The sequence below is a fragment of the Falco biarmicus genome, chromosome 6, assembly GCF_023638135.1.
Source record: "Falco biarmicus isolate bFalBia1 chromosome 6, bFalBia1.pri, whole genome shotgun sequence".
NCBI lineage: Eukaryota > Metazoa > Chordata > Aves > Falconiformes > Falconidae > Falco > Falco biarmicus.
This window is the reverse complement of record NC_079293.1, coordinates 34,725,029-34,750,767: the sequence shown is the minus strand read 5'-3', so window position 1 is coordinate 34,750,767 and position 25,739 is coordinate 34,725,029. Positions and strand designations below refer to the sequence as shown.

General features: G+C 39.3%; 1 protein-coding gene across 4 annotated transcripts in view; it reads left to right on the top strand.

Annotated features, from left to right (window-relative positions):
- The window catches only part of LDAH (lipid droplet associated hydrolase), a 124,621-nt gene extending 98,948 nt beyond the window's left edge, over positions 1–25,673 (top strand). For 3 of the 4 annotated variants that reach the window (XM_056343110.1, XM_056343108.1, XM_056343111.1), the window contains 2 exons: positions 8,668–8,750; positions 22,428–25,673. In XM_056343110.1, coding sequence (XP_056199085.1) covers positions 8,668–8,750; positions 22,428–22,619 — 275 coding nt within the window. In that variant the 3' untranslated portion in view covers positions 22,620–25,673. The other variant, XM_056343112.1, reaches the window with a different exon arrangement.
- The last annotated feature ends 66 nt before the right edge of the window (positions 25,674–25,739 follow it).

Genomic DNA, 25,739 nt, shown 5'->3' with positions numbered 1-25,739 from the left:
ACCAGGGCAGGAAAAAGGTCATTGGCAGGATCATGGGGAGAAACTAAGTTGGCAGTTAATTTTATAAGCCTGACCTGAGAATAAATGAAGGGCTTCCATTTTCAAGGTAATCTGTGTGTATAGAAGATTTGCATATAAAAAGTCAGGACATTTTAAGAAGGTATTTATGTTTTAAAAGCACAATAGACATGGTATTTGTCTATTAAAACTTTTGATTTCACTTTTGAGCTCTAAGGCCATATTGTTTATGATAATTATATAATTAACAATAGATTTTTTCATTATTAAACTCTGGTGACCTGGTTATGAATTACAAGGGGTATCATCAACTTGAAATGGAATAGAATGTATTAAAAATGCTTTGAGGTTCTGTAGCTGTCACCAGGTATGTTGACCAGTTTCTGTAGATTTGTAACCAGTTTTTTCTTTTTTTGAGAAATGCCTTTTCTTTCCTAGTTGCTATGTGAAAAACCCACATGAAGGAATATTTACAGAGGCCATGATGCTGCAAAGATTCATGTTATATGCTTCACATTCTGTGCTTTAGATTATACCACTGACCCAGGCCAACTCATAATGTATCAGTCCAGCATATGCATACAGATCTGAAGGAATGGGATTAGACAAACAAAAATAAGAAAAAAACCTGCTGAAATTGGCTTTAGACTGTTAAACCAGATAAACGAATTGAATAAGCAAAAATTCGTTGGCACAGAGCTAAAGAGCTTTGATATGTTCCATTCCTAGAAATCCTAGGCTGATTCAAGACAAAATCTTTAGGAGCCTGTGTCCTAGATAGGAATCTAGAGACCAGAGGTACTGGGTTGTTGCCATGCAGGCAAAGGATGAGAAAAGAATAATCTTTATTCCTTTCTTCCAAAGTCTTTTCAGGAGAGGACTGCAGTTCATGTATCCTCAGTGGATAGAGATGGCTTCTTGAGTCAAATCTCTGTGAGTCAGGATTTAGGACTGAGCTCCAGCCTTGATACTGCAAACCATCCAAGCCAAGTGCTGTCAGGTCATTGTGTGGGTCTCTGACCAGAGTTCTGAAGCACCCACATTCAAGTCCATGAGAACTCCGTTCTTATTTCAGGATATGAATATCCAGGTTACTAAAGGAACCTGTACATTTGTTGTTCATCTCATTTACACATCTCATCATACCTATGCTGTGGGGTTCTTCAGACACTGAACGTTTTTGTGATTTATCACTGGTTAAGTTCCACCTTCAGCAAGCAGATTGGCTTGCTTTCAGTAGAAAACTTATCAACTTGCCGTAAAGCTCATGCAAACACTGATTTATTTATTTTTTCATTCATTGTATTTCAATGCAAACACTCACCATTTTATGACAAGGTCAGCTTATTTCTGTTGAACCGAGTTATCAGTTAGGGATTGAAGGAACACATACCTCTTTCAAACTACAAGACAGTTCTAATCCTTCAAACACTTAACATTATCACTTTAAGCATTCCTGTTGAAAGCAGAGGCAGCAGATCTTATGCAGAAGTGTGTGCGTGCGTGCGCGCAATATTGTGTCCTCCAAGCCTTTTGTGTTGGTTTCGCTGAGTCAGTTTAGAGAAACATCTGAAATTCAGCAAATACAGTTTTCTCATAGGGACACATCTTGACTTCCAATGCTTACAGGCTTGCCCTTAACTCTGGTTTTGATGTGTTTTTCATTGGATAGCTTTTAAGATTTTACTATTTGCTCACTGTAAAATGCAGCATTCAAGGTAGTAGTGAGCAGTTCTAAAGGGACATGATCAGTCTGGCTCTGTAAATTCCATTATTGTTAAAGAAATACATTTTTCAAGGACTAATTAATAGTCATTATGTTTACATAATGCTTTTCACTTCAAGTATTTTTGAGACAGTCTACAAAAACCACTCCATTGACATAGCAGCCTGAAGTATGTTTATAAAATGCGGAAACTGAGACATACAGATTTTGTAATTTGCACAGGGTCTCAGAGGACTTCAGTGATAGTTCAGAAAAATTCCAGGCCTCCTGACCTTTCATCCCACATTCAGGCTTATCTTTCACATGTAATGATTTTTCAGAATACTAATTTCAAACTTCTTTTGTCTTTACTAAACCCCAGATGTTACTCTCTCCAGTGAGTAGTGAGACACAGTGGTGAATGCCAAACAGATTGAAGCTGAAGCTACATTTTCACCCCAACTTCAGCATGTACACCAGGGTCACAACTCCGATACAACTTCCACACAGCCCGTTATGGGAATTTCCTGTGTTTGCATTTTGAGCCAGGGTCCTGCAGACTCCTGGATGTGCTTTATTTTGTGCAGTGACTAATTCTGCAGATTGCGATGAGACAGCTTCATCACTCAGGAAGTTCAGCACATGGGCTCTAGTTTGATTTTTATATTGTACTTGAAATCATGACAGTCAAAACCAATAAATATTTGTTCCAGGACTCTTGGTAATGATTCTGGGAATCTTTAGAGATTTTCTGCTAAAGCAAGCATTAGCACAGGTTGGAAGTCTTTCCAGAGACTGTAACCCCAGAGAACAAGCACTGACAAAGTGATCTCACAAGACGACCTTCCTATGCATAGCCTAGTAAAGATTTCAGAGGCCATTCATTTTGTATGCCTCAGCTTCTGGTTGTGCCCGGTTCACAGCCTGGTTTTCAGAGCTGCTGAAATGCTCATAGTAACAGTCCCTGGGAGCCTTTTGAGATGGCTTTCCAATTACATACAAAAAGGCAGTGAATTCTTCTGAGTTATTTCCTTTGAAAAAGCAGCTCGGTATTCATGAAATAAGGAAACAGAACCAGTTTTTTTGAAAAGGAAAGAACTAAATATTCAAAAAATGCCAAGGTTAGCAGAGTATAGCATTAGGAAATAGCAGAGAGGTTTCTCCCTGAACTTGTGACTTAGCTTTTGAGAAAAATAGCTTTTCTGAAGAAGCCCAGTTTGACATTCCGCAGCAAGCAAGAGAGAAGGTTATTGTTCCTGCTCTATAATGGTATCTCTTTCAATACAGCTTTCCATAGACATTAAACATCTTACAGTGTAATGTGGATTAGAGGGAAGCAGTAGATTTAGGATATTTTGCCCTTAATAAAGATTTCGACAGTGTCTCCCATTATATGTTCTTATAACAAATTTGGGGAAATATGACATACCTGAAACAAGTACCAGACAGATTTTGGACAGTTTGGAAAATGGGATTCAGGAGGATTTTTGCAACTGGAAAGATGTAGCCAGTGGGGTTTTGTAACAGTCTTATCTTCATTCCTTTAGTATTCAGTAGTTGTGGTAGGGATATGACTGACAGAATACAGTGTGTGTTTGCTGAGTTTACAGATAGTGCCATGCTAAAATATGCTGCAGATACACTGGAGAGGAACAGGAGCAGAATGACCTTCGCAAGCTAAGAGAAGGGGCTGGGGGGCTGGGAGGGGAGAATGCTGTCATTCCTTAAAGAGCCGAGTTGTTCTGTACATAAGTTAAGCGCAAGGGATGGTAAATTCACTCACTAGTTAAGCAATAGTTCTGCAGGACAAAATCCTGGGAATATCGTGGGTCACAAGCTGATGTGGGTTAATATGTCATGTTGTAAAGTAAGACATGATTTTTTTATGTATGAAGAGGTACATGGGCTGAAACGGCTCTACTGTTGAAGAGAGAAACACTCTCTAGCATGAGCTGAAACAGTGTCAGTAAAATTCAAGAGAGAGATGAGCTGCTGGGCATATCCAGAGGAAACAAAGCAAGAATGATAGCAAACCTAGAGAATATTACATGAAAGGAGAGATTGTGGGAGTGTAAGTTATCTTGCCTTTGTAGATATTTGCCCTAAGATTGATTGTATTAACTGTATTAACAATTAGAGAAGCTCAGGGCAACATGCATAGATGTCAGTGCAGCAAATACGTATACTTATCAGTTTCCTGTGGCAGTAAGGTTCATAGTTAATTGCATGTGACAGTAAAAAAGTACTTCCTTTTATTGGTTTGCATTTTGTTGTATTGTGCTGTAAGAGAGGGAAAAACAGTGTATTGTGAAGTATCATGAACATGATGGCAAGAACACATCTTTCATTGTGCTGCTTTGATTGTTTTCACCACCATTCTCAGTTTTGCAGTGTCCTACAGAGGTTGTGCCTGTCAGCATACACAGTTTTTCAGGTGTGGTCATGCTGTGTGATTTCTATAATGGTACTGCAGAATTCTTTATCATCCTCCTACTACTGTTTATGAAACATAATATATGATTTGATTGGAATTTTGAGTAAATGTGCACAGTGAACGACTGTCATCTTAAGGGTGTCCAGTTTCTGATTCCATTCTTTGCATTAATTTAGAAGCTTGTAATGGAAAATAATATTATGATTTTTTCCTGCATGTATGTTGCTTACCATTTCTTCAATTCAGATTTCATTTGCTAGTGCGTTGATTTTTTCTCTCTCCTCTTCAGGTCTGTCCCACACTTCTCACTTCCTGGTCCTCACAAACTGACTAGCATTGTGTTCTGTGCAAATGCTATCCATAATCTACTTATCCATTGACCAGATCATTAAGAAATAAGTTACCCATTATTTTAATATGAAGCTGGACTAGAATCTTAGGTCAGGTTTCATCTCATCTCAGTTTAGGCATTTAATTCAAGTTAAGCTCTAAAGGCTTTATGACTGAAAAGAGAGTCATCTTGAGGAGTGATTTAACCCACCCCAGAAATTATCAAATCACCAGGTATGTTCAATAATTATTTAAAGATTTCAGTAATAATCATGACTTTTTTTTGTATTTGTGATCAATCTAGAACTTATTCCTTGTTGTGATGAAAACCATCTAATCTAATCTACTCCTAATCTTTTTCCTTTGCTTTCAGACTATTTTTTAACACATTACAACCTTTCATTTTACAGCTGTTTCATTTCAACCAAAGTTTATTGTGTGAAATGTAAAAGAGAGCTTTTAGAAGACCAGCAATTTTTGTCATCTGGTTGTGTTTATTGAAGTGTTCAAGAAATAATAGATAAGTAAAATGCTATTTTCCCTTGTAAAATCGGTAGTGGTTAGACAGTATTTTCTAATCCCCAAGCCACAGGACAGGGTGACTCCTAAGTAGCAGAATTGTTATCAACTCAGCAATTCTGTATTTAAAGTTCTTTAAAACTCTTAAATGTATCTTCTAACCTTGATATATTCTATGTTCTCCACTGTTGCTATTTGTTGATACCTCACTACTCAAAGAGAAATTGTTATTGCCAGAAAAACAATATAGAGAGCAGAAGCCCCCTGAATGTATTGCACAAGAAAGTTGAATGCAAAAAAAAAAAGAATGCAAAGTAATTTAGCTTCCAAACAGTGTCATTATCCTCTTTAGCTGCTCCCATAGCCTGTACAAATTCTGTTGTAGCCCTCTTGTTTCTGATATACCTGAGGAATATTTTATTGTTTATTTTTAAATCTTTCAGTGTTTGTTCTTGGAAACCTACTTTTGCTCTTTGCAATTTCCTCTTACTTAACGCTTGCTGAAGTTTAAGTTCCTGTTTATTGGTTTCCCTAGGATCATGTTTCCAAAATTTGAAGGATTTCTGTTTGGTTGAAATAGACTCTTGAACCTTGCCATTCATCCGGTTTAGCTTAATCCTGCCTTCCTGGTTCCCTTCCTTGCACAGTACACAAGCCTTCAGAGATGGTTCCTTTTCAAGTACTGTCATCATTGCCTTTGCTGTCTTACAGTTTTACTTTTAGGGTATTTATGATTAAGTTTACTAAATGTGTGAATTCCATTTCTTTTTTTTACTGCAAAAAACACACAGAAATATGAGCAAAACCCACCAAAAACAAGAGGTAGGACAGAGAAACCTGTAAGATGGAGAAGGGGAGCAGGGGAGTACTTACTGTTCCCACTTTTGCTGTATGACTGAGCTGGAGGGGCAGAACTGCCTTCAGAATCCTAGTAACATTGAATTGAACCGGTGTGTGTCAGGTTCTGCACTGATGGCCACCAGTATTTTCATCCCTGCCTACCATCCACTGCTGATGCTGCAAAGTAATGGTAAAAGTTCTGACTGTGGGTAGGCTAGCCACTGTTTCCTACTAACAAGACTCTTATTCTGGACTGGAAAACAGAAGGCCTGGCATACTAAAATCCTCATATAATGGGTTGGGTAGAAGTCCTGTTGCCACATTGTGCCAAATCCAGGCTCTTGCACTTACTGCTTTGTGAAATCTTGTAAATCCACAGTAAGCCACATCCATTACCTGAAGGACCAGTACCTAGGATAGCAAGGTCTGCTCTCCATGTTCTGCCTTTCATTCTGACACAGAGCAGTGCTTTTGATGGACAGACAACTTGATTTATACATAGGAGTTTTGAGCATTAAGGTTGTATTTGTCACATTAGAAACAGGAATCAATCTGAAATTGATTCAATACCTATGGAATTCCTCATTGTCTTTCATGCCTGTCATTTAAAGTTTTGCTAGATAATTTTTGAAGGTGCATTCTAAGATGCGTATCCTAAAAACAAAGGTGTATAATGCATCAGCATTTGGAGCTGAATTGAGAAAAAGGCAGCCAATGTCAGGTTATCAACTTAACCATACTGTAGATGGACAGACTTTTGCCAGCTGCGCCACAGGATTAGATGACTGAGTTGCTAGACACAAAACTGTGTGGAGGCTCCTTTGCCCACTAGAATAAGACGAGATGAGCACATTTACTGGATTGTCTACATGATATCACATCAGCAACCCTTTCATCTTGTCTAGGAAAGGAAGAACTTGCACTAGCTGCGTTCAACATTTAATTAGAAAAGACAGAGCTCTGCAGGCATATAAATGAATTGCATGTTCTTTGGCTGGCTCAGAAGTAGATAATACTTTCTAGGATATTTTTTTTTTCTCACTTGAGAGTACTGGCTTTGTCTTTTAACATTTGATCTCCGGAGCCATCACTCATCGGTCCAGTGGTGTTCTGTTTCCGTAGAGCACTGCTGGAATTCAGCCAACTCCATGTTTTGGTCACCACCGAAGACCTGTGTGATTGCCATTTCCTCCCCTGTCACACATTGTAAGAATGTATTACTCCTGTCTCAGAGAAGTATCAGATTCAACACTGTCATTAACTATTTGTGCACAAAACATCATTGGTTCAGATTTACAAAATAGTCAGTGTCTTTTAATTTTCTCCTGTTTTTCAGGAGAGGGTTTAGTATTTAAGAATACTTTCGGTCATTCTAGGACCTGGTAATTGTAATCCTTTAAAGTAATTTAGCCATTCAGGGTCTTCACTGGTTTTGCAAACTGGTGAGAAAGGAGAAAAATATTGCTTTTCATTCCCACATATAGATTATGAATGTCTCTGTAATTCAACAAGCACAGAGGCTTCAGATTGTGTTGGCAGGAGAAGCTTGGCCATCTTAATAGCACAGTAAGTTGAATGGGCAGGAAAAAGGGGTAAAAGAGGTGCTGATTCTTTGCATAGTCATATCTGCACATTTCTTCAGTACAGCACTGATGTCAGAAATGGATAGCCCTTATTAAAACTGGGCAAGTCTGAACAACCTCTGCAGGACCTCTCACTATCTGCAGACATACTGCAACATTGATGGCCATGTAGCGACTCTTGATTCTGCAGTTGAATACATCAGGTTTATTCTAGTAGCAAAACTCATAATCTAACAGGTATGTGCTTGTTCAAAGCCAGGTTTTGGACTGTGCACTAAAATTTCTTGCCAAGCTTCTGCAGGTTCTGTTGTAACAGAAGCCAGGCTAGGTAGACACAGTGTCATCTTGCTGCATCAAAATGTTTAAATTTATGAATATTTTAGGCAGCCAGGCAAACTGACCCACTTTTCAGAAATGCTTAGTTCCCACTGCTGTCTGACTTACATGGGACCTGCCAGAACTCAACACCTCATAAAATTAGATTGCTTTTCATTAGGTATCCAAATGTTAGACTCAATCACTGATGCCTCTGAGACAGTACCTTGCAGACCAACTCACAATAAATTACACTGAGCCATTTTTAATACTTTGCATTCCAGAAAGGTAAGACTTAGACATTTAGTGTCCAGTCCAGCCCTGTCAGGGTAAGTACCATCAGTATTATGCAGGACTGCAGTTTTCAATGATACTTTTATTTGCCATTATTTTTATTATTTATGCTGAATATTTGGATGACTTGCATATTAAAATGACAGCAATTTAATAATCTATTGATTGGTAATGCCTTTTAATGTATGCATTGTATTTAAAAGTCCCCTCTTGCAAACACTTCATGGGTGATTTATTATGCTTACCTTTACCTTTCTAAAAGTATGTAGTGAAAGCTAGTCATCAAAGTTCCTTCTCTGCTCAGGAGAGAGAGAGTCATCACCGTGGGCTGATTCAGAAGTCTGTAAGATAGATGGATAGAGTTACATTCCAAAGGTGACCTTCCCTTTCCATTAATTATGGAATTAATTAAGGGGGGGGGGTGTGACTGAATTTAGTCTATATGCCTTTTTAATGATTCATTTAGGTCAAAGAAATGCTGCCCTTTCTGTCACTGGGATTCTTTTCAGTGGGATAGTTGGGATGATAACTCCTCTAGTTGCCTTACTTTTTTGCAGGGTTGGGCATGTATTGTTTTTTCTAAAAGATTTGCTGTGTACTTATATTATTGCTTGTTTCTTTTTCTGCAGCCAACATCTTGTATATGGCAAGTCAAGAAATGATGAAGGTTGTGGAGAGAGACAGTACAACCATAAAGCAAAATTTAAAGAAGGTAACTATTTAATCCTCAGAGTTTTCATGGGAAGCCCACATACATGAGGCAATGTTATATTTGTGCAAAACCAGAATTTCAGCAGGCTTGCTTTTGCTGTTACGTGAGTGTCATGCCGTTGACTTTGGAGAAGCCATGAAAGGCATCACTGGTCATTAAAATGTCATGGAACCACATCTTTGTAGATGTAGCATTCACCACTGTCAGATGTAGTATCCCATCTGGTATTTTTTCCTTGGTGGAGGAGAAACAGTCTGTGTTTGCTGAGCCTGAGGTGTCGTTCTCAGTGAGGCCGGTAGTTACCTGGGTTCTGATCAGACAGACAGATGGTCAGCCAGGACGTGAGTGCAGGCTGATTGACCAGATCTTCTGACTTTGCTGCTGGTCCAGTCAAGCAGAACATGTACCATCTGTGCTGTGTGGTGTCAGTTAATATCATGGGATTTTGCAGGCTTGATTTTTCCGTGGTATCAAAACAATAGAGAGGAGTCAGCAAAATTATTATGACTCCACTGTTTCAGCCACTCAACTGTAGTGTAAGGGAAAGGCACAGCAAGTGTGTTCCTCGGACACTGGAGCTACCGCTGTACAAGTAAATGAAGTAGTTTTTGCGACCTTTCTCCTGCACTGAACTTTCTTGTCTGTGTGGATTTATTGTTGAAAGAGATGCTGGTACAGTTTCAGTCTGGACCAATAGCATTCACCCAGTCAGTTCCCAGGCATGGTTCAGGGGTTGGCACAGGTCCGGAACTGTTCCTGACTGGAGTTTTGATGTGGTCACTCTGTTTTGGAGGCCAAGAGAATTTAGTAGTGTGGCCATTGTCAGGCCATCCCAGATGGCTTATGAGCCAGAAAACTGTCACATTTAATAAGCTACTATTGGTGTAGCTTCTGTGAGTAGATAAACAGTACAACCATATCATTTCACTGTGTCCCCTTTCTTCTCTCTATTTTTTTGTATCATCCTTGTCTTTTTGCTGGAAGAATGATTCCAGCACTTAGCACTGGCAGAGATTTTCCTTGGAGAATGAAATTTTCTGGGACAGAGGTCCTAGATCTCTGTAAGATTACTTTGTGCCTTGTAAATAGATATGGTACAAAGTTCACTTCATGAATCAGTCTTTCTTTTTTTGGCTGAAAATGGATCTGTTTTTTACTTATCCCATTTGCCTTCTCTGCACTTTGAAAGTTATGTTCAGATGTTTCAGTTCAGGTTTTTTTAAAGGAGCTGAAATAACACACAGGAACAAGAAACACTACAGGGCACTAGGCATTCCTGTTTTTTCACATTTTTATTGCAGTTCATTCAAAATTCTCCTGCACTTCTGGGGGAATCTCAGTGAAGAAACTGAAGGGCTGATCTTGTAGACTGAAAATATTCTCATTTCTCACTTTCCATGGGTTGATCCAAAGCCCAATAAACTGAAGGGAAATGGTTGATCTTACTGACAGAATGACCCCTCTAAGAGTCTGTGAGCTGTAGGGTCTGCCTGTTTCCCAAGGGTGACCCCAGCACAAGTAGTGCCCTCACCAAACAGGGTCCAGTCCCACAGTACTGGAGCAGGGCAGGGTAACAGAGTCTTTCAACTGTCCCAGACAAGGGAAAACAATAAACCAGGTCCAGCATCCCTCCAGAGAATCCAGTCAGGAGCAAAAAGAGACAGGGCCAGGGACAGAACTGGAGACAAGGCAACAATGTAGGTCCAGAGTCCATCCAGGAGGCACGGCCATGACGGAAGGCAGGTTACAAGGTAGGATCCATCCAGGTGACAAGCTATGTACAACGTAGGTCCGATGTCAATCTAGGACACAGGGACAGAGGCAGGGCCAGAGACACATACTCCTACGACAGTACTTGAGAGGCAGAGACTAAAGGCGAAGGACAGAGATGTAGGCAGGGAGTATGGATCAGGGTCCCAGGCAAGGCTGATAAGGCCTGTTAGTGCCCTGAAACTGAGGGTAAGACGGCAGGTTACTGTGTTAGTCAGGGTACAGAGGAGAAGAGTACAGGAGCGGGACTTCAGGTGCTTTTTGAAATCTTAATCGCAAGCACATGTGCTTGAAGTTAAGCATAAAAGCTTTGTTGGATGAGGACAATAGTGGTGACATTCAGCTGCAGCTCCAGTGACTTCAAGTGGTTTACTCAGATGCTTCACATTACAAAAATACTTGTTTCTTGTACTGAATGAAGGCCTATAGCCAACAGTAAGAGTTTGCAGGTGTCCTAGTCTGCTTCATCTGTGCTTTTGTTGACTCTGTCAATGTAAGCATGCCCTCGGCAGGCAGGAGCTTTTTTAAACCTGTGTTAACTTTCTTTTATTGATTCTTCATACTTTTGTATGTATGTCCTCATACTTTTAAAGTGGCAAACATACTCAAGAAAACAAGAAGCTAAAGCAAGTTTATAAGCAGTTGGCAAACTGAAGAAAAAGCAGGTCTAAAAATGAAGCTAAAGGCTTCTCTTTTTTCATCTTCCTAGTAATTTCTGGGAACGTAAGAATTAAGGAAAAAATTTTGAGTTGGCATTATGTTAAATTTGAAGTGTATTGACAATAAAAATGGGCTTAACTTATGAAGGTTGGAAGTTTATAAAAACAGGAACTATAGTCCAAGTTGCTATAGAACTGGCAAGCTGTCACTTCAAAAAATTTATACTGTTTAGTAGGCACTGTGATCGTATGCTAAAAGCCAATCTTAACACCTGACTTTGCCAACTGCTGTGGAATAGAAAAGTTATTTCTGGATCTTATTTGCATTCTGTGATCTGAAGAAGAAAGAAGAAGAGACACTAAATTATTCCGATCTTTCCATGCCCAGGTTTAACTGTAAATATTACTAGTTAGGGACCAGGAGAAATTTTATCTCCAGGCCCCAGATTCTTAGCCTAACAATGCTAATTGCTCAGATTTATGTTGAAAGAATGGGAGCTGGAATATTGTTTGGATAACTGAGAGGTATTTCATTTATAATCTTCTTAAGGCAGAAGTCGCGCACGTTAAATAGGAGTGTAACTGTATAAGGAGGATGGAGACCTGTCTTCTAACAAAGTAATGTATGAAAGGGCATTTAAAATATTGGTTCTAAAGCTATTCATCTGGATCAAGCAGTACATGAATGTAGACATCTTATTACAATGACACAGGCAGTTGTGATAAATCACAAAATCCAAACAAATAAGGTAGGGGATGCTGATAGAAGATTTACTCAGCTTTGACAGTTAATTATCATTAGCTGGTTGTGTCTAAGCCAGCTGAGCTACGTTCTTTCACTATAATAACACCAACTCCCTTTCCTAACAGAAACTGGAGGCAAAGATACTACTATACTAGAGGAAGTTTATTGTAATTCTTGCACAAAAGGAAGTGGATGTAATTCTGTATTCTTAAAAGATGGATCAGCACTGAGCATCATGGAGCTATTACAAATAGAATAAAAATTAAAAAAGGAAGGGGAAAATGGTTATGTTGTGCATTGACTAGCATGCCTGTGATGGACAATGATATTTCCATATAGAGGCTCTCTGCAGCACTTAACTTTTTAAGTCTGCATCATGCCACATTCATTGCTTTACTTTAAGATTTAGCTTCATTGACTTTTCCTGTCAAGTGAGCTTATAAACCCATTGTAATCAAGAAGGTACTGCATTTAAGGGTAAAACTAGGTTCCTTATAGAGGAAATTTTGTTTAAAAAAATCACCCCTCAGATTTTGTATTTGTTGAGATACATTTTGTTCGTTACTCCCTGTGTAATACACAGTAGTTCTATTTTTAATTGTAGGATCTGCTCCAAAGCCCATCTAAATCAATAGAAGAGTTTCCACAGACTTCAGGAGGTCTTGAATCAGTTTGGCAGTGAATTTTCTGTAGTCATTCATAATTTCTTAAGACCATAAATCATCTCCTTCAACAACTGAAAATCATGTTCTTTTGGTTAGTATTTTAAACCCAAAAATGTTTATACATTCCTTGAATTTAGTTTTGCCAGTGGTCTGGTGTAGCAGATACATCAATTATATAAGGAAAAAGACATGAAACATCTGAATTAGAGATACAAAAATGAAAAAAAAATCTGTTGTCTGAGAAAAATAAATTTTAATCAAATAGGAAGAAGTATAAACTCGAAGTTTATGGACACATGAACCTTTTTTCACTTAGTTTGAGGAAGTCTGTATTGTGGGTGGCTTATGGCCACCCCTATATAGATGGTTAAGTGGGGAAGAAATTCACTTTTGAAAAAATTAAATGAATGAAGTATATGTTTAACACTTCCTGCTTATTTCAATGGTGTATTTAGAATTAAAAATAATACAAGTTTATATCACACCAGTAATACCACAGAAAAGGTGTTCTCCAAGAGTATCAACTACACAGTGGTATGCAGAGTTTTAGAGTAAAAATTGCAAAAATGAAGGATTACCTTTCCACAGAAAAGTGCTAGGTTTTTCTTTTGAAAAATTGCCTTTTCTAGAGAAAATTTTTAAGACTGAGCAACCAAGAATTATTTTCATCCCTGAAGCAGCTGTTTCGATGTTGCCTGCTGTTTTTGGTTGAGTCTCTGTAGACATCCACAGGGGTTTAGTAATTATTCCCAGCGACAGGAGCATGATCTAAGATAAGTGGTTAAAAGAATACTACAAATACTTTGCCTGCCCACAGACTGAGTTGCTTGCCTACGTTTGTGAAAAAACTTCCAAACACTCTTTCTGAATAGGTGCAAAGTGCTCTCTCGAGCCAAGAACACCTCTTTTTTGGCTGGTCTCACATCCTTTTTGGCCTGCGCTCCCTGGAGTTACAGAGTTGAAGTTAGGGAAGTTGCACATGTGCTTGGCGATTTTGGTGCCTGTGTCATTTGACCACAAGAACAACCTTCTCTTTGAAGCACCCAGAATGCCTAATCAGCGATCAGCAGTTCCTCTCCTCAGTGGAAAAGGATCCCAGTGAGCATTCAAAAAGTTCAATGTACCACAATATACAAAGTGACTGAGCTCCTGTTACCATCGTTCATGCTGTGTGGTATTCTAATAAAGAAGTGATGACATGAATTCCTAGGATTTTTGCAATGGGTATGAGGTGTGTGCTACATGCAACGAGAAAAGACAGCAATATTTCCCCAGCTTTCTGAAGAATACTTAAGAAGTTACTGTCTGACCTGTACTACTCCTTTACTGCTTACTTTCCCTCCCTTTGCCACAGAGCTCATTGCACAGCAGTGAACAAAATTTATGTCATTGTGGCCAGATGCTGATCCTGCTGTTGCAAGAAAGATCTGACTGATTCACCTTAGATAAAGTCTCACTGAATGTAGAATCAGGCTTATATTCAGAAGGAAATACTGTTTGCAGTAAATATGGTTGAAAGAATCTGGCCTGGTAACAGTATTGCTTAAATAATGGTTTCAGGTCTGTTTGTTTTTATTTTGGTATTTATACACACTTGACTTCTAAACTACTCATGTTCCTGGCACATCTAAATATATACCCTCAAATCACTTTTAAGTCTTGAAAAGTAACATAGATAATATAAATAAGTTAATCACCCTGGTTTGTTGATAAACCCTGTACATCCTTTTTAAAGCACATTTTTACTTTGCATTGAATTTGACCCTTCATTATCTCTGAGAAAGTGGAAATAGAAATGGCCTCTCTTGATTGCTTGGATCTATATGCAGAGGAGCCAGCAGCATTGCTAACAAACGGCAACAAAGTTAAAGGGGAACCCTACCCCTTCCTCAATTTACCATATTTGCAGTTAACACTAACAAACGCATGAAAATGGGGAGCCTGCATGTGCCTGTTTGGTGGAACACCATACCTTCCACTGGGGAGAGGAATAATGCATCTTAATTGCTCTGAAAGTAAATTCTGCCCTCTCTTTCCAGGCAGAGAAGCTAGTTTTGTTTATTATTTCTGTTGGTTTAACAAAACTGACCACGTTCCTTACATTAAAACCACCACAAATACCTGAACTACCTATTACACCTTACTACAACCCCTGCAGGTTAGTATTTAAAAATAACGTTGTGTACAGCAGATTGTCAACTGCCTCTTCTCAAAACAGTCCAGCAGAAAAAGGTTGGGTTCACAGTGCCCTTGGAAAGTTGAGAAATCGCAGTTCTGGTAAAGCAAGATGAGAAGCATGTTCCAAAGACCTTGCCATCAAACACGCTGATCTCAACCACAGCAGGATCACAAGGGGAGAGAGATGGTGCCTCGGAGAACCAGATCCCACAGCATTTAGGGCTTCCTAGGGCAATGCTAGCTCTTTGAATTCATCCCAGAAACAGATTTGTAAAGCCAAAGTATAACTGAAGCAAGTCCGAAAAAAAAGTGTGTCCCAAACCAGTCTGTTCCCATGTCATTTATATTATTATTTTTGCAGGATAAGGTGGAGATGCTTTCATAATTCCAGAAAAGCTAAGTCATTTTCTATAAACCATGATTGAAATTGAAATTAATTCTGGGCTAATGCCTTTTAAACTAATTTTCATCCAAGAGTAAATGAAGCTGGTTACTGTTGAGAGATGTCACCCAGAGAGAAGCTGCTGTTTTAACTAGTGAATGCATGTGGGATTAATACTGATAAGAAGTTAATGTATGAGAGACAAAGATTTCAGCAAGGTCACTGGTACAGTCTTGCTTGCCATTGCACTTGTGCCGCTAGTTTATATCCACAGAGATCAGTCCTTCACTCTTTGCCATAAGCTGGAGTAGTGCCTGCCCATGTAATAAGATCCTAAAGTTGTTATAACATGTACCAAATTCCAGCGAGATAAAGGAAAGTCAATTAATATTTTTTAACTTTTTTGATTTGTTTTTCAGTGTTGACCTATGGCAGCTACAGAAGAGGCATAAATGAAATCTCTTTGTAATTTATACTTCTGTGAACTGTCATACATACTAAAACAAGTGCCAATGGAGTCAACTGCAGGAAATCTTTATTATTTTCTTAGAAACTCTTTAAAATGTAAACATCCTGTTGATACAAATCTCAGATTCTTCTGATGTTTACTTAGCAGCTGCCATCATTGTGCAGTGTCTGAGTACACATACCATATTACAGGGTACTAGGCTGACAGAGCCCTATTCTGACTTGTGTTTTATTTTACAGAAGCTAAGGCTGAAAATACTTCTGAGCAATGTAATGGTAAAACAGCTTACACATTGCTGTTATTTTACAACCGTTTGAAACTTAGAAATTGCACAACTATTTCAAACACAGTATTGAAATAGCCAGCCAAAGATAACCCACATCCCTTTCACTGTGCCCTCGCCATCAGATCCTGAAAGAGGAATGTATTTGTCACTCATAACAAGCAGGGTATTGCATTAGGAATCATATATAAAGTTCTTGTTGTCTCCAGTGGTAGCTGCCATTTCCTTTCTGAGTGGGGAATACCTGGATTCAATCTCAGCATTCAATATTGCAAAAGAACAAAAAATAATACTCTCGCCCTCATGGCAGAAAGCTTAAAAAATGCAAATATTGAAAAGTTTAAGCCCAGAAGAAAAAAAGAATGTTCTATTTCTTGTTTTGTAAATCTGTTTATTTTTAAGCTTGTCTCATTATTTTGGGAGCCTGACTCACCATTTTTGAATGCTTAGGTTGGCATCAGTTTTCCATTGCTGGTACAGTGGTTGTGCTGACTCAGGATCTCTTTACAGCTATGCACAGTCCACAGGAAAATACGTACTTTACAGATCCATGCAAATCATATAGCGCATGCCAGTGTTCCCAACCATTAATGAAGTTCCCATGTGCCTCTGGTTGCACATGGTTCATTAACTATACCTGTCTGCGTGCTGCAATAGCAAAACTCCTGATCTTAAAATGAGGATGAGAACATTTGGGTCTTGGAAACTTTTGCTTAAATATGTCTAAAATGAACCTGTCTTAGTATGTTAGGAAAATAGGTATCATCCTAACATCTCTATATTTTGTGTCTGTGTATGGCATAGGCAAAAAGCACAGACATTTTGTCATTCAAAGGAAGAAATTCAATGCCACAAATGACAGCCAAGTATCTGTCAGGTTTCATAGGCCTTGTACCACCATCTGGATCACTGAAAATTTCACCGTAATTGAAGTCCTGCTTTTAGATTTTATTGCATAAACCATTAATAGGGAAGCATTTTGAAAACAATTCTGAACAAACTGTTGGCAGTTTGTAATTAAGAAACATGTATCTTAAAGTTTTAGATTTACAGGCATATGCACAGAGACACACAGAATGCACACACCAACATCTGCACATGAAATAAGCGGATAAAATAGCTGCAAGCATCAAATAAGTTTCCCCACGTCTTCCTGTTATAAAATTAGTTCGTTATAATGTACCCAAACATTAGTTGCATATATGACACAAGTGTCTATCCTTCCTTGACTGTTTATTTTTTATTTCAATCCAAAGGGTTCCACAATGTCTACAAATAAGGATCAGGGCAAAATGCATTGTTTTCTTATGGTAAGAATTCTTGTCTTGGAGAAGGAAGATATTCATTCCAGTGCTGAGGTAATACAGAGGGAGCTAGTGAGTGAGGGGTGAACAGAGAGGAGGAGGAGGCAGCAGGAAAAACCAAAGGCTCTGTTTGCTTGGCCAGAGGTAGGCTTGTGGTGCTGTATGAGGTGGTGGATTTGATCTACCCAAGCCAAGACTGGCACAAGACACACAAGCTGCCTGTAGCAGCAGTGGAGACCAAACAGGATACACTAGCATATCAGTCTTAAGTTGCATGAGATCATAGGTTGGAGAAGACCCTTAAGATCATCAAGTCCAACCATTAACCTAACACTACCAAGTGTTTATGTGTGGCACCTGGATCATGCTTTATGAGTTTACTTGTAGGAATCTACAGGTGCAGTAAGCATTAGAGGTGTGGATGACCCCATTAGAGTCAATAGAACTCTATTGAAGAAGTCAAGGTGGAATTTGGCCCTTAAACACGGACATCTGATTTGATTTGGGGCACTGTGAGATACCCCCATCTGGCCTCCAGCTGTTTTGCCGGAAAGTTGTGGGTCTCCTATAAATTCTGCCTGTCATACCTGTCAGTCATGTGCAGGTGCCTCGGATATCCAGAGCATCTTAGATGGCAGTAGGTACCTACACTTAGGCAACAGAGGTCTTAGTGGAGCCTGAAGTGCAGCTTACAGTAGACACCTGCTGTTTCAACTGAATAGCCTTCTAAGCACTGATGGCTTTATTGAGTTTATCTTTCCTGACTGTGTGCTGGGAATTTGGATGCCTGGTAAACATGTAAACACTGCAGTGCAGTTACCTGTATTTAGAAGGATTTATGCTGAACTGAAACCAACCCTGACACTAGGAATGACTGATAGTTTCAGAGATATTTGAGGAGTAGGGCTGGGAACAGAGGTTCTGCTGCTAAAAAAGAACTTTTTTAGACTGCTAAAAAAGTGGAGAATCGCTTGGGGGGGAAAGCAACTAGGGTCAAAACTGAGACTCAGAATGGGATGGAGAAACCAGAAGACTAAAATCTAGACTTGGCAGAGCAAGAATGTGGGACAAGAATAAGAAGCAGAAGTAGTGGACATTGGAAATTACTAGGTAAGGAGAATAGAGCTGAAACAATGAGCCAAAGAGTGATAGAGTAGTCCTGAGACCAGAAGGAGACAAAGCAGAAGTCATACTTTGAAAGACGGGGAAAATGACTGGACAGCAAGGCCAGTAGCTGGTAAATATTCTGCCCTTTTCTGCTTGGAATGGAACCTACGTTTCCAAGAATCTTATTGTTTCTGTTCTCAACAGGTGCCTTTAGCTACATTTGCCTTAAAAACAGGAGCAGCACAATAGAAGAGAATTCGTAGAGATAAATAGCAAGTGGTGAGGCCCTGATGTTCCCAGTATAGGCATCTCAGAGGGTTATTACTTTAGCCAGCAGTTGTCTTACCCATGGACCAAATGTCCATTAGTGACTGGAGTTCACAAAGTGTGATCCTGAAGAGCATCTTTGCCTTAGTTTCAGTTGAAAGGAGTTCAAACACTCTGAGACTACTCCACAATGTGAACCAAGGCATGGTAAATCTGGACAAACATGACATTTGCTTCAAAAACACACAATAGATCCAAACTAAATCACCAGTTTCTTTACTGGACACCCCCAGTGTGACACCCAGCAGGAGGGTGTCCCATGTTTTGGCCAGTAGCTGACAGTGCTGCTTCTTTCAATTACACCATTACTTTTGAGGGACAGAGGCCTAAAGCAGTAGAATTGTAGGTGCTAACACTGTTGCCAATATATTTAGGTGTCACATGTGAAATACCTGGTTCTTGGTTTACCTCCTTGAAGTCTAACAGACTGTATACACAAGCTCTGCTAAAACCAGTTGATACGGCATTACCAAGCATTTCAAAGTTACAGAGCACCGATCCTAATTCAGACACCTTTTATGTATGCATAAAAGCATACATAATTTCTTTCATTAAAACATCGCTTTTCCTTTTTCCTCTTTCATTAACCAAAAGAGCTGTGCAATGAAGGAGACGGCAGGGTGTAGCACTCCTACCTTATTTGTGGCAGAAACAGTGAAATGCCTGTCTAAAGAAACAGGGAACTATATGAAGTAAAAATGGATAGCTTCATGGTAGAGGCACCTCAGCTTCATATCCAAGAATGAACTTTGTGAAGTCATTAACATTTTTCATGGATGGTCACAGTTTGTCATCACTTTTCTGAGTGACCTTGAAATCTGTTTTACAGACAGATAGACAGTGTTTCAGAGCACCGCAAATGAAGTCCAGGGTGCTATCCCTTGAGCGTAGTCAATACTGTGTAATGCTATACACACTGGAAAACCAGCTGTAGGTGTTTCAGACTACACGACATACTTTCAGATTAATGTATGTAGTTCGACATTGATTTCTGCTCTCCCTGTCTGCAAAACGGAGATAGTAATGGCCACTAAGGTGTTGCAAAACTAAATCAATAAATGCGAGCATGCAAATCCTCTAGTGGTGTGTGCCAGAGGAATGCACATAAGAAAATAAATTCTGTCTGTAAACCATGAAATACGTAGTAAATAAATCTCCAGACCACACACAGAATTTTAAACGAAAAATACTATCATCAAATAGCAGCTAATCAGCTGAACATCATCCTGTCGGTGGATTGAATGAGTCAACGATCCTTTGGATCATGCAGTGAAAGATGAAACCGCAATGCAAATATACCGGAGGCAAGCTAAGAATGCACATAAATCTTTTATTTAGGCATTTCCAAATCTGTGAGTTCTCAAGTTTACAACCTTACCTGGAGAACAGCCCATTTTGCAGCTCATGCAGACTAAGCCAAGTATTTTATCCACCTTTGTAAGTGTAAATGACTTTTCATCTTTTTCTAAATGACCATGTGATGAGACTCTATGACTAGCCTATGAAAATGTCATGGACTACTCCATTAAACTGGAGTTGTTCCATTTCTTTTCTTCTCAGTTTCATGGTCTTTATTTTTGTATTTGTTGGTAACGGAGCCCAGAGTTAAACATAATTTGGTCAGATGTTTGGCTTTCAGAAAGCCTTAATGCAGCTGGCCATTTTATGTTGGCTTTTTTGAAGAATTTTTGAAGAATTGTGACATCCTGTGATTTATGAATCGAGGGCGAGATCAAAAGAAATGTTCTGCTAAAGCAAACGACATACCTTGTTTCCAGCAATTAGTGAGTGACAAAGGAAACCAATAAAGTTTGTTAACATGGGATGCTTTATGTTCTATGTTTTACATATACATAGAAGTATAACTTGGGTTGGTGTCTGTGCAACTGAGATGTATTTTGAATGCAGCCAGTAATAATGTCCAAGATTTTTGTATGCTTCAACAAGGGAAAAGTGAGTTAGACAAAAACTTGTAACATTTTGTGAAATGCAGTCTGGGCTCTTCGCCCACCTCTGCCCCAGTGGGTGCATTTCTTTATGTTCCACATGGCTACAAAAATGATGGAATTGAAGATTTTTGTGATGAAAGGAAAACTTCTTGTCCCCTAATTTATGTTAGCATTGCTCAATTATTCACTGAAGTACAGAAATGAAATACGAAACAAATGAGAGTAATGGAATTGGACCAAGCTATGTGTGTGATATGTTGAGCAGTCAACATCCTTCTGGTACCTGCATTCAGATATTTCAGTATAAAGAATCCTTGTCATTAATCTTGTTCCTGTGTAGTTTTAAATCCATAGGTTTTTACTCTCTCCCAGACAACCACTCTCTCTTCAAATACTTTATAAAAATTGAAAAACATAGTTACAGCATGCAAAGTTGAGATGAAAACAGGGGGAAATGATGACTTGGGAAAGAGTGACATTCAGTGTTTCTAACAGAAAGAAAAAACACTTCACTGAATGTGGTATTTGCCTGGAATTTATGACTTTTGTGTTTAGGTGGTCCCTGTAGCACCTGCTTCATGTATGTCATTGAACAAGGCTATTAGGGCAAGATCAAAACAAAATGGACTTTGATAGAAATTTAGTTCCACATTACAACACAAAAGAAAATTGCTCATTGATTTCCAGGAGGTGCCTATGCTTTATATGGGCAGCACTTCACAAAGAGAGAATAAAGTTGGGGTTGTTCAGCCTGGAGAAGACTCTAGGGAGACCTTACTGCAGCCTTTCAGTACTTAGAGGAGACTTAGAAGAAAGATGGGGACAAACTTTCTAACAGGGCCTGCAGCAGTAGGACAAGGGGAAATGGTTTTAAACTAAAAGAGGGTAGATTCAAACTAGATATAAGGAAGACATTTTTTATGATGAGGGTGGTGAAACACTGGCACAGGTTGCCCAAAGAAGCTGTGGATGCCCCATCCCTGGAAACACTCAGCGTCAGGTTGGACGGGGCTCTGAGCAACCTGATCTAGTTGAAGATGTCCCTGCTCATTGCAGGGGGTTGGACTAGATGACCTTTCAAGGTCCTTTCCAACCCAAAGTATTCTATGTTTCTGTGTTTCTAAGATTCTATGAATATAAAACTCTCCAAGCAAAAAAAGTTTTGCTTCTCAGAATGACCATAATTGCTGTTATTCTAACATGGGCAAGTGAATCTAACACCGACGTTAAGAAAAATAGATCCTACTCCACCTAAGGCCCCAACCAGGCAGGTGGTTTGAGATCATACCTAACAGATGCCAGTAAGACTAAGCTACTCGCAAATGTGGAGTAACCTCCTACTTTCTTTTAGTTTATGTCCAGAAGCAAGCCATAATGGTTAGCCCCTTCAACTGAGACATAGCATCAAGTTTACTGGTAATTTTGCTATTTGATTAAATAGCTAGAAAGCTAACACAGAAAACAGCTAATAGGTAGGGAAAACACAGCAGCTTGCTTGTTAGGGGTGGACTCCATGGACAGCGAAAAGTTTTGATCCATAATCAATTTTTTAAGACAGCCAAAATTCCATCAGCAGATCTCTTGTTTTCAGAGTTAAGCCTGTATTGTGTTTCACAGTTTTACAGATGAAGAAAATGAGTCAAAGAGCAATTAATTGGCTTCATCGTAATTGCAGGCTTGGAAACAACCAAGAACTACCAGTTTGCTATTCCGCGTTGTATATCTTGAGTCATGGAGCATCACTTATTTCCAAATAATTCAGTGCTCTTTGTTTGGATATTGGTTGCTTCATCAGTAACTTTTCAAATTAATGATTTGATGATATGCTTTGATTTCTAGCTGATCTTCTACTATGGAACTGGAGACAGCTGGTGTCCACAGCACTACTACGATGAGATCAAAATGGATTTTCCAGATGGGGACATTCGACTTTGTGAGAAAGGGCTCCGCCATGCCTTTGTGCTGGATGCCAGCAAGGAGATGGCTGCCATGATTACAGACTGGTTACAGGATGATCTGACCAAATTATAAACATAGATTCAGTGATCAACAAGAAAACTATGTAATTATTTTGTGAACATGTAATTTTTTGTGAGAGAGTCTGTCCTATTTTTTTCTGTTTATTATAGATTATGGCTTGTTTTCTATTGACATGTTTTAGAGAAAGCTGAAGAGAGACTGGCTGGTCCAAAGTATAGTTTTATTGATTCAGTGGTGATGTACCTTCATCCTGCATCTTGAGGACTCTGCAGGACTTGGCAGAGGGTGGAATATTTATTGTCTGCTAGCACTCTAGACAACACTGGTACTAGATTCACTGGCTACAAGTGTACCTGAGTTACTGTCACCTCACTCATCTGCTGGGAAACTGCCAGGGATGTGTTTAGGGCATCCCAGCTGGCTTGCCTTGGAAAGAAATACCAGGCTACTCTGTACGGATAAAAATCTCCCTGGGGACGGATCCTGACAATGGATCCTGGTATGTTGTGAAAGACCTGACCCTCTCCATATGTCTCATCCGTCCATGTAACCCTGGTGCGTGACAGCCAGAACAGCCCAAGGCTCCAGGACAACCCTAACAGTGTATCCTCCAGGCCAGAGGGGGTTGGTGATCAATCAAAGGTCAGGCTGAGTTCAGGATGAGTGCAAGAGAGGTGTGTAGATGAGGTGTGCAGTCTCTCCAAAGTCTCAGAAGAGGTTTAGGGTGCTGCCTGGACTCCACAGGGTATTAAAAATACCCATAAGGTAACTGTGGCCACTCAGTGAACACATACAGAGCTCTTGTCTGGAATATTGCCAACTGTTTTATATTTTGATTAACTGTAGAGAAAGTAAAGGACACTTGTCAAAAGTGCCAGTATTAAAAGGTTAAAATAGATTTCAGAATCCATATATAACTACTTATAGGCGGCCTAGCTCTCCTAATGAAGTCCATGAGAACAGTACTTGCTCAGCAACTTTGAGGAATTAAACCAGTTTTGATGCATGCCTAAATTGCAGTTCTTTGCCCTAAGGACTGAAGTATAAGTTTTTCTGCCAAGCCACAAATTAGATAAGCCCACAATGAGAAGATGACTGTTGCTCTCCTGTGATTGCACCCATGAAATGTCATGAAATGTCACTGTTGAGAACCAGATCCTTGCTATAGCGCATTGCGGACAAGTAGACTGTTCCTCACAGTTGTTCATCCCTCTCCTTTACAGGTGGCAGAAAACTAGAATAAGACATCCTACCAGTTGTGATAACAGAAGAAGTTACAGGCAATAGCTAGAAATGAAAAATAATGTAAGTGAAAGGAACAGAGCCAAGTGTAATCAGGAAAAGCTTTCTAGCCTTGAACCTGTGAAGTAGTGTCCCTGTGGAGTTCATAGAGACATTTATAAATAAGCGAAACACTACAGAATATAGTCAGGGGAAGTCCTGCCCTTGCAAACAGATGAATTTAGATGATGCACTGGCTATCTAACTTACATGTTTTATTAACAGTTTTAATGTGATGTAGAATGACCAATTAATTCCTGGGTTTTCTTAGACAATTACATACACACCTTCCACTTCTCTCTTAATCGCCCTTGAATCTTTCACTAATATCTAGAGCAATTTGCAGTAGAATTCACTTCCTGGATATTTTGGACTAGTTTTCAAACCTGCGGACAGACAGTGGATTTAAGTGACCTTTGCATCAGAAACTGGTTTAGCTTTTGAGACTAGCCAGTGGCTTTTCAGATTACACTGCCACATAATAAACAGATACTGATGCTTGAGGCAGAAGTGCTGCGACCGCAGTTGCAGCCGCGTGGGGAGGAGCCAGATACGTTCAAAGTGAAAGGACTGTGCCCATGCAACTGATTCTGTTTATTGGAGAGTCATGGGACTTCTCTTCTTTTTACAGGGCCATATTCAGTCATGATCAAAACAATTCTTGTTCTCACTTTAGGAACCCACAGTTGAACGAGTCTGTGTGTGTTTAAATAGCCCACAGATGTTGGCATCTTCTGTTGTTCCTGTTGGATGGCCTTACAGCAGATGCCAAATACATCTGTTGGCCTAGGTGCTCCCTGGGGCAGAGTGAGGTGGGGGCATTCACATATGTGGATATATATATGCACACGTATATATAGACATATGCACCTGTTTGTATGTTAGCAACATAAAAAATACAGTTCACTTGGTTGTTTTGGTTTACACATTGATCTGGTTGAAATAAGCATTTGTTTTTCAAAGTATGTGGAATCAGGTAATCAAGCAAGGACTCAGTCTGTAAAAAGTTCAGCTGTTGTAGTGGATCCCCTGAGGACAGAAAAGATCGTGCATTAACCAAAGATGACAAGCAACTATTAAAGTCTGGAAACTGAAGCACCTATGAGAAGCAGTTGTTTACAGTGCATTATTCGTATACTTTGTATGAGGAATTAATTTAGCAATACTTGTATTTGACTTGTGTATGCCTTTTATACAAATGTTAATCCATTACAGTAGATCCTACTGACTGCATTAAGACCTAACCTGAGATTACATCTGGTCAGTGATGACCAGATCTACTGCAGGATAATGCCTTATGATTTTCTTAAATGAATTTTCTCTAATATTATCAAAACTATATTGATTCAGTTGCTACCTTCTTCCTAGAAGCTGTTGCTGTAAGGCTAAGATGTGAAAATTTGCTGCTCTCTTCATTGCAGAAAAGCACAGGTCTAGTTGTCACAGCTGTACTTCATCAGAGAGGCAGATCTCAAACAAGGAGAATCTAGCTCCTCTGAAGCCCATGGTGTTCACCGTGACACCAGGCAAAGAGTGTCAAAAGTGCTTGTGGTCCAAATGTGCTAATTTACCACGAAAATACAGTGTGGTCTTGCCTGTTTTAGACTGTTCTAGAATTGTGGGGAAACCTATCACAAATGAATTGACTGTATGCAGTAGCACCTAATCTCTGTCATTCACATTTGTGCTTAATTCTCACCACACGAGTAATCCTGCTAGCTTCAATGACTGACTCGTGTTCAAGTGTTTTGCTAGATCTATACCTTTTATGAAAAAGTACACAAATCCAGTAACAAAAATAAAGACATTTATGGTAAAATGTAACTTGATTCTTTATTTTGATAACTTGTTTAGTCTCTAGTTCACCTTCTTCATTACTTCATGTGTACA